This window comes from Aquila chrysaetos, chromosome 8, assembly GCF_900496995.4.
Source record: "Aquila chrysaetos chrysaetos chromosome 8, bAquChr1.4, whole genome shotgun sequence".
In the NCBI taxonomy this organism is placed as follows: domain Eukaryota; kingdom Metazoa; phylum Chordata; class Aves; order Accipitriformes; family Accipitridae; genus Aquila; species Aquila chrysaetos.
In genome coordinates, this window is record NC_044011.1 from 24,377,558 (window position 1) to 24,392,715 (window position 15,158).

The 15,158-nt window shown below is 36.2% G+C and overlaps 1 protein-coding gene across 31 annotated transcripts in view; it reads left to right on the top strand.

The window, feature by feature from the left end:
- The window catches only part of EPB41L2 (erythrocyte membrane protein band 4.1 like 2), a 130,142-nt gene that overhangs the window by 52,811 nt on the left and 62,173 nt on the right, over positions 1–15,158 (top strand). For all 31 annotated transcript variants that reach the window (XR_005932957.1, XM_041125207.1, XM_030021817.2 and 28 more), the window contains one exon: positions 267–479. Coding sequence is in view for 30 of the 31 variants with exons in the window: in XM_041125207.1 (XP_040981141.1) it covers positions 267–479 (213 nt within the window). In the remaining variant the exon portion in view is untranslated. The remainder of the gene's footprint in view (positions 1–266; positions 480–15,158) is intronic.

Consider the following 15,158-nt stretch of genomic DNA (forward strand, 5'->3'; position numbering starts at 1 on the left):
AAAAAAAGTGCCAATAAAACACTAAAAGAATTATCTCATTTCAAGGAAAGGGGGGGGGGAAGGTACCTTCTGTGTTTTGAGAGCAAGAATATCTGGTCCCCAAAGGAAGACCTGAATGCTTACACTGGTTATTGTGCTTCCAGTATGTGCATAACTTTAATGAAAGTTCAATGTTTCATTTATTAGTAGCTTATAAAAGAAATGAACAAGTTGAAAAATATTCACCTTCCTGAGTTTCAATCATTGTTTAACTGTATTTTATATAGCCTGCCAAAGAAGATGGTAAAGAAATGGAAGTAGAGAAAGTTGCAAAGGAAAAGGAAGAAAAACAAACAGAAAAAGAGAAAAGGGAGACAAAAGAAGTGCAGACAGCTGAAATTAAACCAGAAAGCATTCCTCAGAAGTCTCCCAAGAAAATTAAAACTGTGCAGTGTAAAGTGATGCTTCTGGATGGCACAGAATACAGCTGTGACCTAGAGGTAAGGCATGAAGTCTCTATATAAAGAGCTCTTTTTCTATAGAGAAAAAGAAAATTTGCTTTCATTGCACTGAGAGTTTAACAAATACATTTTTGTATATTTAGTGAGCTCACTAAAATATTACATTCACATTGCTATCATTAGGAGCCAGTTAACATTTCATTTTAAATCTCCATCTTTAAGACCTTATCGTTTATCCTTAAAAATGCACTCTGAGGTACACTAGCAAGTAAGATAAAATGCAATATCCAAATCCTTTCAATGGTGATAGTTTGACAGCTCAAACTTGAATTTTTTGCAAAAGATTAAGGCTTTCCTGAAGGTAGTGTCACAGGTACTAATAAAGTTGTCTTGTTTGTTATTTTTTTTTTTTTTTAAAGTTATCTCACTGGAGAGCCAAAGTTTAAAAAAGTTTGCTTCAAATGAAAATTCTGTTACAGGTATAAAATACATATTTGTATTTAAAGTTATGTTCTAGTTCCACATTTTCATGGCTGCATGGATTGCTTGTTTACAGCTGTAAATCCCTGGGTTAGATATTGTGTATATTTGTCTGTTAAATCTGACTTAAGATCACTAACAGAAGTAGGGACTGTGAGCTAAATGGAAAAATAACTTCTTGGGGTTTATGGCTTTAATATGCTTTGAATATATATATATATGTGTGTGTGTGTGTGTATGTATATATCCATGTATACACACACACTCTCTTTCAGTCTGATCACAGTGTCCATGTTCTAAGTCAAATAGTAGTTGTTTAATATTTTAGATCAAGATTAAATTATGAAACATGTAATTGCATGAAAGGAAGAAAAAAGTTGCATTCCAAATCTTATTTTGGTGAAATAACCTTTGGTTTGATTTATTATGGAAAATTTTTATATGAGTAAGGTAGTAAGTAGATCTTGTCAGCAGATTACTTCAGGCTGGTACTGTCTCCCAAAAGATGCCAGTCACTTCAGTACAAAGGTGTGAGAGGCTGTTCTCTATTAGAAAGTTCAGTTGTAATCACTTTTGCTAGTAGAAGATGCAACACTGACTACTATAAACTACATGACTTCTCCAGGCACCCTTTCTGAAGGGTTGGGAATTGTTTTAACTAGAAACTCCCTACTTCATGCTGGATTGATGGATACCCCAGTAATAAGCTCATTTATTTAATGCTGGGATATCGTGACCCCTGGAAAGAAGACAGTGCTCCTTGTAGGACAGTTTATATTTAGAAACCATACTTCCAGCCAGTCAGTTGTAAGACAGATTACAATTTGCTTAGTTCTATTTTGTAATTCCAATAAACTTTGCAAACACTTAAAAACCATGTTGATAGTACCTGAAGACTTCAGCTTTGTATCTCAAAGGTTGTGTAGGTGATATTTTCAAAAGTTCTTCCAGCTAGTAGCACTAAAGGCAGGCTCTAATAATGAGGCTTGGTTCTTTTGCACAGCTGCATCCCAATCCTAAAAAAACCCTCTGCTCTTCAGCAGTTGCTTTTGCAGGACAGGAGCTCTAAGCTGTTCTTGGGTTCAATTATTTGTAAACTTCTGTGAAAAAGAGGAATCCAGTGAATTAAACAGCTGGTGAAGTCTGGCTTTCTGATGCTTCACTTCTATTTTTGCTTCCAGTCACAGTCATTTCTCTTTGTGAGTCATATGGGATGGCCATAAGGTGATGAGAAGTTTCTATGGCCATATAAGCTGCTAGTTCAGAATATCATAATTTTCATTTATGGGTTCAGTAAGCTAAGGATGTGACCAAGCAACATGATATGACTCAGCATGTTCTGCAAAGTCATACCTAATACGACACCCACAGCAACTAGCCTTTTAAGTGAGTATTAGAAGCACAATGCATTGGTAGTTATGTGGAGAATTAATATTTGTTATAGAAGGTCATAGGTTTCCTCACTAAAGTCAACTCCTCCTTTACATTTCTGTCTTATGCTTTGCACTGGAGTGTCCATTTGTTTGGAATGGGGGAAAAATACTTGTTCTGGACTACACTTTTGAAGGTAGTTGTTACATTTTGCATGATGTAACTAATTGATGAGCTGTGGTGCCTAGACTGAATATCTGAGTTACGAAGAGTGGTTAAAATTTGCATCTAGATATATCTTTCAGATTCATCTAAGGACAAAATAATGGCGATGTTATGGCATTTACTAGACCCGGCTGATTCCTTGAAAATATTCCCATTTTTGTCTAACGTAAATTGTTCAATTTTTGATGTAGCACGTACATTACAAGTCATGCAGTGGTGCAGGCTTCTGCTTGAAACCTTTTTTCTTCTCTTGTGCTGTTTCATTTTCCAGTGTCCATCAGTCAGTCCCTACACTGTTTGATTGTGGATTTTATTAGGCTTCCTGGTAGTTTAATTGCTTATCGCGTACAAGTCCTTTTGTGTACTATAATATAATACTGGATGGATACTGCTCACCTGTCCTTCGAGATCTTGCAAAACTAATAGTTAGAGAAGACTTAAAAAAAAAAAAGCTACCTGTTTTTAAGACTTTCAGAAGTTTCATCACAACTTAAGTCTTATTTCATGCATTAGTACAGCTTGCTTTAAACCTGTTCTCTAATAAAACTCTTTTTCCTATCAGCTAAGAAATTCTAATTTGTTGTTTATCAATGTGAAATGCTCCTTGGGAATGTTTTGCTGCAGTTTGCTGGAATTTTTAAAGTTTGTGTTTTATAGTTGTTAATAATACAAGCTTTCTGAAGCCTCCATTTGTTAAATAATTCCTATTCTTGATGTTAAAACCTAACAATTTTGGTGTATGTTTTGCAAAGTACAATATTTTATCCCTACAGGGATCTCTCCCTGACAGTGTCAAATGTAGACCACTTCACCATAAATTAAGTCAACTGTAAAAAGCAATAGTGAAGCCTTTGTTAAAGTTAATTAAGTCTACTTATTTTTTATGCTGTGTTTACAGAAGAAAAAAATTTATCACAACAAACAAAACATGAACAATATACTACAAAATAATTGCTCCCCAGAACACATTGCATAGGGCTGTGCATACTTATGGTCTAAAGTTGCAGAAATTTTGTCACCTAAATGTTCTTGAAAAGTATTTTTATTTATATATTCTTATCAATATATATGGAGAAATATATAGAGACATTATATATAAACCAAAAATTAACATAGATATTGTGGTAACCCTGGAGTTCTTTTTTGATTTTTCATGTAAATCAGGATGTTTAAATCTGAATGGTATCTCTGTTTTAATTGAAGGCTGTATGAATTTTATCTTCCTGGGCTTTTTCCCCATCCAAAAATGAGACTTAAATGAAGTTGTGGCTTTCCACAGATTTAAAAAGATACCATTTTGCATTTACTACTGAAAAATTCTATTCTGCAGTATTTTAAATGTATCATGATTCAGTTAACTTGGTTGGCAAGAAATCTGTTTTCTGATTATTTGTAATAAATAGGAGTTTGCTGTAAGAACAGAAGCAAAAATTAATTAAGGAGATGGACAAAGTGGAATAGAAACAATCTCTTTTATATGTTAATTTGAATCATTTATAGGACATGAGCAGTGCTGACCGCAATTTTATAAATGGATTCATGTTCTTAAATACATGTAGAGCTTTTTATGGTTGTACTACCATACCAAAATGTTAAAAGTCTCAGAAGGCTGCTTCAACTGATAACTGAAATAGTTTGTGCTCTCTGCAGTGGATCCTAGTAGATCAATTTCTGATACTGATCCTTTCTTTAGTCTTCCTTTAATATTTAGTGTTTGGGTGAATGCTGGTTTATTTCTGCTTTACAAAGTAACAGAAATGATACAAGAATTTAAAAGCAAATAAACAAAAACGCTCCAGTCTAAGCACAAAGTTCAAAGGCCATTTTACCTTGGTTGACTTTCTAGTAAACCAGGTTTTAGTTTGGAGCAATTTCCATGGTTGAGACATTCCTGATGCCTCTTCCAGTTTTTTACTATGCACCGTAGACCAACTTAATTATATTTTATTTACATTAGAGACACTTCTTTAAATATATATACTTGCTAATAATGAAGTAAAACTGAAAAATACCTTGTTTTCATTACTGTTATTTTACAGACAGCTTTTGGTGGAACTCTTTCTGCCATCTTAAACCTTCATGATAAATCAGTAATAAAATCTGAGTTAATACACTATTTCTTGGGGTCTTTTCTGTTTGAGTTACAATCATATTCGTTTTTTCTTGTAGAACTGTATCAGTTTGTATTCACATAACTTAAGGAGTGTGAAAGAAAACAAAATATGACCTAGCAACTTATTCTTTGTTAAATTTTGTCATTGTTCATTCTTGTTGCATGTGTCTATATAAGACAATAGCTGGGAAAGGGCCTAAAAGGAGATAAAGCTATGATACAGTAGCTTTAGTGTCAGCAGCAGATCAATGCTGTAGTTGGTATAAGCTGATAGGATTCTCAGCAGTAACTAAATACTGAAACTTTTGTGGCCAATTAGTAGACACAATACTATACAATTATTTTGTAACAGTGGTGTAATCGTAATGTAAGAGGACTTGATATTTGAGTTTAGATATTATATACCTTAGATTCAGTAGAATCTTAATAGATAATCTTGAAGTGCAAATTAATGACTTGTTTCTTTTTTTTTTTTTTTTTTTTTTTAAAGTACTGATGCACTATTCTTAATCCATAAGATGTTTTAGTTAGAAAAACTTCACTTTTCCAGCTTGATCGTCTTGTTGTCAGTAGTTAGTTAATGGCAAAAGCCTGAAGATGCAATTTGTAAATGAATGAAAAAAGGGAGGGTCAGGTTAGGGAACATTTAAACTAGAGATACAAGTCCCATGGGACGTACCCACAAGTGCTGAGTCAGCTGGCTGGTGTTACTGCAAGGCCATTCTTGATCATCTTTGAAATGTCCCAGCAGTCAGGGGAGGTTCCTGGGGTTTGTGGGGGGAAAAATAAGTAAGCAAATGTCATTCCTATTTTGAAGAAGGAAGATGTGGGAAATATCAGGCTGATCAATCCTTGGGAAGATTATGGTGCAAATAATCCTTTCCAAAGTTCTTCAGGATAAGAAGGTTTTCGGGAGTAGTCAGCATGGATTTACCTTCTACATGGATTTACCTTCTACAATGTGGTGACTGACTTTGTGGATGTAATCTCAGCTTTAGCAAGCCTTTTGACACTTTTCCATGATTGTTCTAGACAAACAGATGATGTATGGGCTAGGTAAGTGGACAGTGAGGTGGACTGGAAACTGGCTCAACTGCTGGGTTCAAAAGGTTGTGATCAGCAGCCTGAGGTCCGGCTGGAGGCTGGTCACTAATGCTCTACTACAGGCATTGATACCAAGGCAGTTAATGACCTGGATGATGGCACAAAGTGTCCTCAGCAAGTTTGTAGATGATGATAAAACTGGGAAGGAAGAGTGGTTGATATATCAGAGGGACCTGGACAGGCTGGAGAAATGGGTAGACAGGAATCTTGTGAAATTCCACAAAGAGAAATACAAAGTCCTGCACCTGGGGAGGAGCAACCCCATGTACCAGTACAGGCTGGACTGATTGGCTGGAAAGCAGCTTTTCAGAGAAAGAACTGGGGCGGGGTGGGGAGTGAGCTGTGTGTCCTGATAGACAAGGTGACCATGGGCCAGCAATGGGCCCTTGCAGCAAAGGCGGCCAACAGCTTTCTAGCCTGCTGTAGGAAGAATGTTGGTAGCAGGTTGAGGGAGCTGGTCCTTCCCCTCTGCTCAGTACCTGGAGTGCTGGGTCCAGTTCTTGGCTGCCCAGTACAAGAGAGACTTGGACATGCTGGAGAGAGTCCAGCAAAGGACTGCAACATTGATTAAAGGCTTTAAGCATCTGACATACAAGGAGGGACTGACAGAGGTGGAACTGTTCAGCCTGGAGAGGAGGAGGCTCAGGGAGGTTTTAGCACTGTGTACAAACACCTGGCTGGGGGATGAGTAAAGAAGACGGAGCCAGGCTCTTCTCAGTGGTGCCCAATGATAGAATGGGGAGAAATGAGTACAAACAGAAATACAGGGAATTCCACTGAAAGATGAATGTGAGGGTATATCAATTGCGGGTGATCAAACACAGATTGCCTGGATAGGTTGTAGAGTCACCACCCTTTGAAATATTCAAAATCTGACTAGACAAGGCCTTGACCAACCTGTTGTGAGTGGGGTGTTAGACTAGATGACCTCCAGAGGTCCCTTCAAACCTCAGCTAATGTACATAATTATAGCTATATTTCACCATAGTAGGAGTATAATTCAGGAATTACTCTAAACATGTTAGCTGTGTTAATAATTTAATTTAGACTATATAATGCATATTACACACAAACTCTGTCAATTAAAAACTGATGATAGCATGAATGGTATTAACATACAATTATTATCAAAGAGATAAAACCAATGGCATAGCTGTAAATCCACGAAGTTGACTAATAATGTAATAATTGCAGCGCCTATGCGCACACTGCCCCCCAAAACATTGCACTGATCCCTGGTTGACACTACCATCTTGACATTTTGCAAGGAGCTATCTGATGTGCTAGTCTAGTAACCCTTCTTCCCATACCCAATCTTGGTGAATTGAAGCTCTGTTATGTTGGAGGGTTAGCACCTACCTCCTGTTGTGGTGTGGCATATCATTGAGGTGAAATGTTGATTCTGACTTAGAAACGTTGGTGAAATAGTAATCCTCATGCCAGCAATACTTAGCTGTGCTCTACAATTTTCACTTTAAAATGATACCTTTGAAATAATTTGGAGTTTACTGGAGAGGTGCTATTACTGAAAAAATGCAATGGAGAAACAACATAATATAAAGTATTTTTCATATTTTTAAGTTAGAGTACAAAAGGGAAACTCAATTTTTTTCTTCTTTATGTCTTCTTAGATTCTCAAAATTAATAGTTTTGTTTGTGGTCCTTTTAGCAAGATGGTCACTTCTCACTTTTTTTCACTTGCAGGAAGAAAGCAGTTCCATAAAATCTCATCCGTTTATCACTGTTGTCCAGGTGCCTGTTTTTCTCTAGCTTTTTTGAAGATAATAAATCTCTAAATAATGAAGAACTTCCTTAGGCTTGTTCCACATTTGTACAATTGGAAGACTGCACTTTGAGACTTTACACTGTCTGGGAGTACAGATGAGTTCAGGCATAATATCCCTAGCAGTCCCTATTAAACAGCTTCTAAAATAACAGCTCTCTTTTGTTACTGCTCATAGAGTTCCATGATCTAGGCCAGTTGTTTAGTCTGACACCTATCATTTTATTTCCCTCTATTTTCTTTTCAAAAGTAATCTTAGTATAGATTCAGGTGCTAGGTGTCTTCCTGTGTCTTAGTTCTGACAGCTTTTTTTTTTTTTTTAACTTTAATTTCTATTCTTTTTTCTGTCCTTATTGTTTTTCTTTTTTCCTGAAAGAACAGAATATCCACTGACAATGGTCTGTGTGCTTAGGAAGAAATGCAATTTCAGTAGACCAGAAACTGCTCTCTGAGCTGCTATTCACATGGTAGTTAGATTTCTATCCTGCTTATATTCCCTTTTCCTTTGTGAGCTTAATTTAGTTCTAGACATATATGTGGCTACATTTCTTCAGCTCCAGTGCTTTAAAACACTTCAACATACTTAATTTTTTATAGCATGGATTTTGAATTTTGGACACTGAAAGAATTAACCTTGTTTCATATAACATCTGATAGAAAAAAACCCTCTTCTCTCCGCCCCACCGCACCCTCCCCCCCCAGCTGTTGAAGCTGGTTTTGTTCTTTATTTGGCAAAGTGACGTGTTTGGTACAAATTAAATTAGAATGATTTCTAAAACAAAGTTGACTGGATATAGAAATAATTTTTTCAAACATAAACAAATGGATATTTCAATTCAAGAAGATGCTAGTGAGATTTCGTAGAATACATAAAATAATCATATTGGAAAAGAGGTTACAGGTTTTGGTTAAGGTCAGTGTTTAACAAAAGAAATTAATCTGGAATTAGTTCTTAAAAGTGTATTATCTCTGAGATTTAGACTAGGTGGCAAAAGCTCTGTAGAGGTTTGTCTGGACCAGGCTCTCCATGCTTCACTAAATGTTTTTAGAAATTTAGTGTTTATCAAATGACAATTGGATATCCTACTAACTTGCTGAAAATTGAGTTCATCTATATTCCTAAACACCTGAATTCCGTAATACGAAACTGAGATAGGTAGAGGTATTAATTTAAGTGAATAGGTGAAGTCCTGTAACAGTGATATGACTGAAGCCCATTTGTGTATGTTGAGATATCTGTTTACTGCCCTGGTTACCACAGATTGGTTTTTGTAATAATAATCCCAATACTGCTCAAGGATCTTCTTGTCTTGGCAGTTGAGAGCTGTGTGATGACGTGTGGCAATGGCTTAGTTTTTAACTGAGGGAGTGAGGGAAGAGAATTTTCAAGGCAGGATTGAGAAAATGATAATCTTTAGCAAATGCTTGTTGGTTACATGAAGCAGGCCTACTGTTTTGAGTAAAAGGTACTCATATCTAATCCTTCATATGTTTTCATGACCAAACTCAAATGTTGCCATTTTATCCTTCAGTGCCTCTCAGTCTGTTAACTGTTCTGCAGCATCTGTGTTGGAAAACATCAAAAATTGTATTTAAGTATGTGTATTTTCAACATAGTTCAGCTCAAAGAGGGCAGAGTTAAGTTGCTTCAAGAATAGCCTTTCCTTAACACAGTTTTTACTCTTTTCCAGAAGTTGCAGTGTAGCTAAATGTTGGGCTTTTGAGTGGACACGAGCTGCTGGAAGGTCCACTCAATTCATGTTCTTTATCTATTTAATTAAGATTGGCCTTTCAAAATAAGTATATAGCATTTGAAGTACCAAATTTGATCACTTAAACTGTCTCAGTTTCTTTGACTGTAATTCTTTAGTGCAGCCAGTGACTATTTAATCCAGCTGAAACAGCTTTGCTCTCCTTTCTTGTTTTTTCTTCCTTACAAAAGATGTCAGCATTGGAGTCCTTGGGGAAAAAAAGAATCGGGAACAATGCAAGTTTGTATGGCACTCAGAGTTAAGGATATCTTTTTAAAGCCCTATCATCCCACTGCATAGCTTGTACATTCATGTATTTTTCTGGTGTATTTGAATGGACAGCATCACAGTTTTTCTTTACATGTGCTAATTTATTTTGGAACCATGAGAAAAGGGAAAGAGATGAGTTGTTCCCAAAGATCGTCTGAGGAAAAGCTATGTTCTCAGCTTGACGATGGGCACTGCTTGTCCTGTGTCATCCTCTGTTGGGGTGGGGCAGGGGGGAAGTTATATTTTAGCTTTTGTTTTCTTTGCAGAAAAAAAAAAGTCCAAACCTACCTTTTTTTTTTCTTTTTTTTCCTTCAAGACAAGCCATAGTGATCACTCATATTGTTTGAGGAAATATACTTCCTAGATCAAATTTTATGCATTTCACCAGGTGTATGGCTCTATCTGATTTCTACACAGCCTTCTTACTTCTGTTATTTTACACATGTGCCTGAGTTCCTTGCTTCTCTATGCACCTGGTGAGTCTGGAAGAGGAAGTAATGGGACTCTGAAGAGTGCACATAATAGATGTGATAAGTGGGGGAGGATGGAAAATAAATTTGCTGCCAACTCCATGTCCAGTTTACACAAAACTATTCCAAGCCTCTTTTTTTGTGGTACTAGAGACTCAGAAGTGGTCTGAGTACATTCTGCATCCTTTCTTAAGATTTCTGTTACAGACTTTCTTGATACCATCACTTGGAGAGAGTAATGAAGAAGCCCAGGAACTCTTTGGAAGTTCTGTCTTCAGCGCATTGCATCTTGAAGGGCTCCGTCATGATCAGCTGTGTTGTGTACTATGTGAGCCTTCCTTATGTCTCTGGTAACACATGCTTCTTAAAGTGGCTGCTGTTACTTCTTCCAACTTTCTGGGTTATTACCTATAAATAATGGTGAATTGCAAAAGTTTTCCTTCAGAGATGGTGTTTGATATTGAAGTGCTTGACACTGAGTGATTGACTGACACACATCTAAGCTATTTTTCTTTGAGTGCTTCTTAACTTGTTTTATGCACAGGATATTGAATTATATGCAGCAGAAATGGTATTTCCATGTAGTTGCCACTGCTTGGACACAGCATCATAGGAAATTGTTTCTGAGAAGCTGACAGTTCTTGATTGAAGAAAAAGCTGGCTGTTAGTCTATCCACAGATTAATGAAGAAGTTGACTTTTTTTTGAATGGCCTGATTTAGCTGCTCTAGGTTAAGAGTTCTGCACTTAAATATTAAAAGACAAAGCCATCTTTTGCATTAAATTTGGGGGAAAAAATACAGGTTTATCTGCAGATGATTCACATGAATCTTTTTTCTCAAGAATCTTTCTCGCCCACCCCAGCACAATTAGTCAGGTTGACTTTCAAGGGCTGGAATAAGAGGCATACAATTTGCTGAGGTGAAAATGCAGTAAGTCTGTGACAGTAACCAATAGACAGGGACAGGAAGTAGATTGTGGTGTCTTGCTAGCTCTTCTGTTCTTTGATTTTTTTTTTTTTTTTTTTTTTTAATTGGGTTTTTTGTTGTTTTGGTTTTGTAGCTGAGCAACAATTGTGAAGATGTTCTGGGATTTGGTTTGATCATGCTGTTTCACAAGTGCATTGTGAAATACCAATGTAAAACTTCCCCCCCCCCCCCCGGAATCTTCAGAAAGGAGTTGAATTTGGGGAACAAATATTTATAAGGAACTCTGAATCTATGTACTATTAAAAAAAAAAAGATAAACCAGTACTAATTGCAATGCAATTAGAAAATTAGTTATATCAGTAAAAAATTTGCAGGGATGTACACTTTGTTCTAACTGCAATTATTTTAGTTTATTTTGAATGGATTAGGTATATGTGCAAACTTAGCCTGTATTATAGGATTAAAATCGGGGTTTATTACAATTTAAAGTCTAGTTAAATTGATGCAACTTCTGCATAACAAGACATTTTGTCAGAACATATATTGAGTCAAAGCACTTTTTGGAAAAAAAAGTATATTTAAATGTGACATGCAGAATGCATTGAGAGATATTTCACAGTAAACAAAAATTGGTTTCTGTGACAAAATGTTTCTGAAAGCTAATTCCTGTGTGTGTGTGTCTTCTCTCTGATACGTTGTGTCATTTGTTGCTGAGTGCCTCAGAACAGAAGCTTATAGGATGATGCTCAGTTAGTAAAAAATAGATTTAACATGTTGAGATAGTAAGCTTATATAAAATTGTTTGTGGGGAAAAAAACCCCATGTGCTCATGGTGAATCAGCAGGTTTTTATTGTGATATAGAGACATCTTTGCAAATGACTATAATTTGATGCTGTTCTTTCGTAGTTCAGAATTTGTCATCAAATGTTGCTGTAGGAATACAGGTACATTTGCACCCTTCTTGTTTCTTTACTGTTTGTTTGTTTTGTATATTGATAATTAAGTTCCTTTCTGCAGCCACCTAGTATTGTTTGACAATGGAATTATTTCTCCTGGCTTGTTTTTGCATGTCTTTCAAGTTGCCCCGGGCATGCCTGACATGGTTGATGTTTGGCTTCCGACACAAAGCACATCTCAGATATTTCTCTTTTTTGAGGGTTACTTTGTAAATTAATTTATCACCTCAGACAGTGATCTGTTTGTTCTTTTGCCTTTAGAACTCTTTATTTTGCCTTAATAGGTCTTCTGACTGGTGTCAACTTGCCAGTTTGAACTTTAAGTCAATAATTCTTTTTCTACTGAACTGTTTAAATAGATATTTCAGCTTCTTTTGTGATGATTTCTTTCAGGTTTTTTTCTCATCTATCTTTGTACTTCTATTACTTTGCTTTTGTAGATGCAAATTTGAAGGACCTGGTTTATAGTCATCTTGAATATAGTATCAAATATGCTTGTCTGAATGCCAGTGTAGATACAACATTTAAGGTACTCCACTATTGCTCAGTAAAGTCCATGACCTGTCAGCATAATGAAGCTAAGCCTTGTACCATGTGAAACCTATTCCTCAGTTCATTGTAATTTGAAATTATTACTGTAGTGTTTTGTGGTCTTTTGATTTTTCCCGGAAATGAACTGTAGTCAATTCTACCATCAGCCTCTCTGCATTGGTATCTGTCGTGGTTTAACCCCAGCCAGCAACTAAGCACCATGCGGCTGCTCACTCACTGCCCCCCCACCCAGTGGGATGGGGGAGAAAATTGGGAAAAAAAAGTAAAATTCGTGGGTTGAGATAAGAATGGTTTAATAGAACAGAAAAGAAGAAACTAATAATGATAATGATAACACTAATAAAATGACAACAGTAATAATAAAAGGATTGGAATGTACAAATGATGCGCAGTGCAATTGCTCACCACCCGCCAATCGACACCCAGCTAGTCCCCGAGCGGCGATCCCCCGCCCCCACTCCCCAGTTCCTATACGAGATGTGACGTCCCATGGTATGGAATACCCCTGTTGGCCAGTTTGGGTCAGGTGCCCTGGCTGTGTCCTGTGCCAGCTTCTTGTGCCCCTCCAGCTTTCTCGCTGGCTGGGCATGAGAAGCTGAAAAATCCTTGACTTTAGTCTAAACACTACTTAGCAACAACTGAAAACGTCAGTGTTATCGACATTCTTCACATACTGAACTCAAAACATAGCACCGTACCAGCTACTAGGAAAACGGTTAACTCTATCCCAGCTGAAACCAGGACAGTATCTTGGATAGTTGATAAAATATGTCTTTGTGGTCTGTAAATGATTACTTTGTATCTTGGCTACTTGCTCTGAGGAATTAAAAACTTTAAGTGGGAGTAGTGTTATGAACTTTGATAGCAGCCACTCTTCAAACTTGCTTTATTTTGGTTTTTAGAAACCAGGAAAATTTCATAAGGAAGCAAAATAACCTCCACTGAAATGTTAAATTTAAGCCCTTTAGCTTTTAGTCTAAAATGTGTAAAGTTCCTTAAGTCCCCAGGTTCCATATTAACAAAATACATTGATTTTCTGCATTCTTTAGCTTTAAAGTAAAAATGTCCAAAGCCCTTTATCTCTAGGAAACTTCTGAAGTAGATCATGAAATAATATTGTATGGAAGGATTATACTAAAGATGATGTTATGTGTACACAATATGTGGGTACATAAAGCATGAGCCATTAATTCAATTAATTTATTTCAACCTTAAAACCATTGTAATTCTCAGAGATAACATCAACGTAGCCTCAGACTCTTTAGAGTAATGTATGAATGCCTGGAGAGGAGGAAAGAGGAAGAAACTATTGTTTGAATAGTTCTGGAGCAGCACGACTTAAAACAACTTTCACAGGCTGTGAACTGTTAGGAACTTTCAGTTACCTTTTATTGCTTTCTTTAAAGAGAGTTCAGTTCACTTGTAGGGATAACACACGTAAGTGTATCAGAGAGACTTGTCAAAGTATGTGAGGATGAAAGATATTGAGTGGTATTTGCCAAAAATTGTAAAGGACTGAATCTTTGTGTTTACTTGAAATGACAGAAGCATATTAAAGGATAAAATAACTTAGGTTCATGATTCAATAGTGTAATATTTATGAGATGTAATGGCAGTTGAGTTTTAATAGCTTGAGTGAGCAGACTGTTGGAATGTTTGAGATTTAATTTCTAGAAGCAATTTATTTTTTTAGCATAGTGCAATTGACATAATTTTGACCTACTCCCTTCCTGGTAATTGACATCTGTGGGAGCAGGTGTAAGTTATTAATCTTTTAGGGTGATCTATATATGTCTCTTGTTTTCTTGGGTGGGAATCAACTTGCTTTTTTTTCCTCTTGTTCTGTGGTTTCTTAGGTAGTTGAGAGAAAATTTCATCAGTAAATTCGGGATCTGCAATAAAGACTTAAGCAGAAAATCTGAGCTAAATGTAATCTGGGTTTTAGTAGAGGATAACACAATTTAAACAAACAAAAAGAAGTGCTAACTGCATAATGATTACTACTTAGAAGCAAATGAAGATCCTATTGGGTTTGTTTACTGCATTCAGTCAGTGGTCTAATTAAATATTTATAACAAAAGGCATTTAAAGGATGCCAGCATTGGCTGTATTTTATGCACGTATGAACAACTGAAATATATGAGAGTTGACATAGGTTCTGTGGTTACCTACACTTTGCTAATATGAAGTAAAAATATGTGTGCTTAATGTACAATTAAGATCAGTTTTTAACCCCGAATTAAGAAAAGTCTGAATGATCTTGATATGGAACAGATGTTTAATTGTAGTTGAGTTTTGATTTGCAAATCTTTATTTTCTGACTGCTCAGACGTGTAGACTAGTGTTTGAATAAACTTAACTGGTCTGTTTAAAGTATGCCATCTTTTATTTAGAAAAAGAAAAATAGGGAGGACATTAAATTTGACACATTTTAAAAATACTGGTCCAGATTCAACTGGCACCACTGAAAGTTATGTTTATGTGTGAAGTCATCTCAAAGCCGAAAGATGCTCTCTACATCTCTGCAAAGTTCATGTAGAGGGAACCAAAACCCTTCCTTTGACCTCTGGCATCACCACAACCAAATGAATATGTATGGTATAAATGCCCTTATTTACGTAGTCTGAATGTACATACCAATTTTGGCACCAACATACAAAATGACAAGAATAATACCTTCCTTACTCTTTCAATACTCAAAATACTAAATCCTG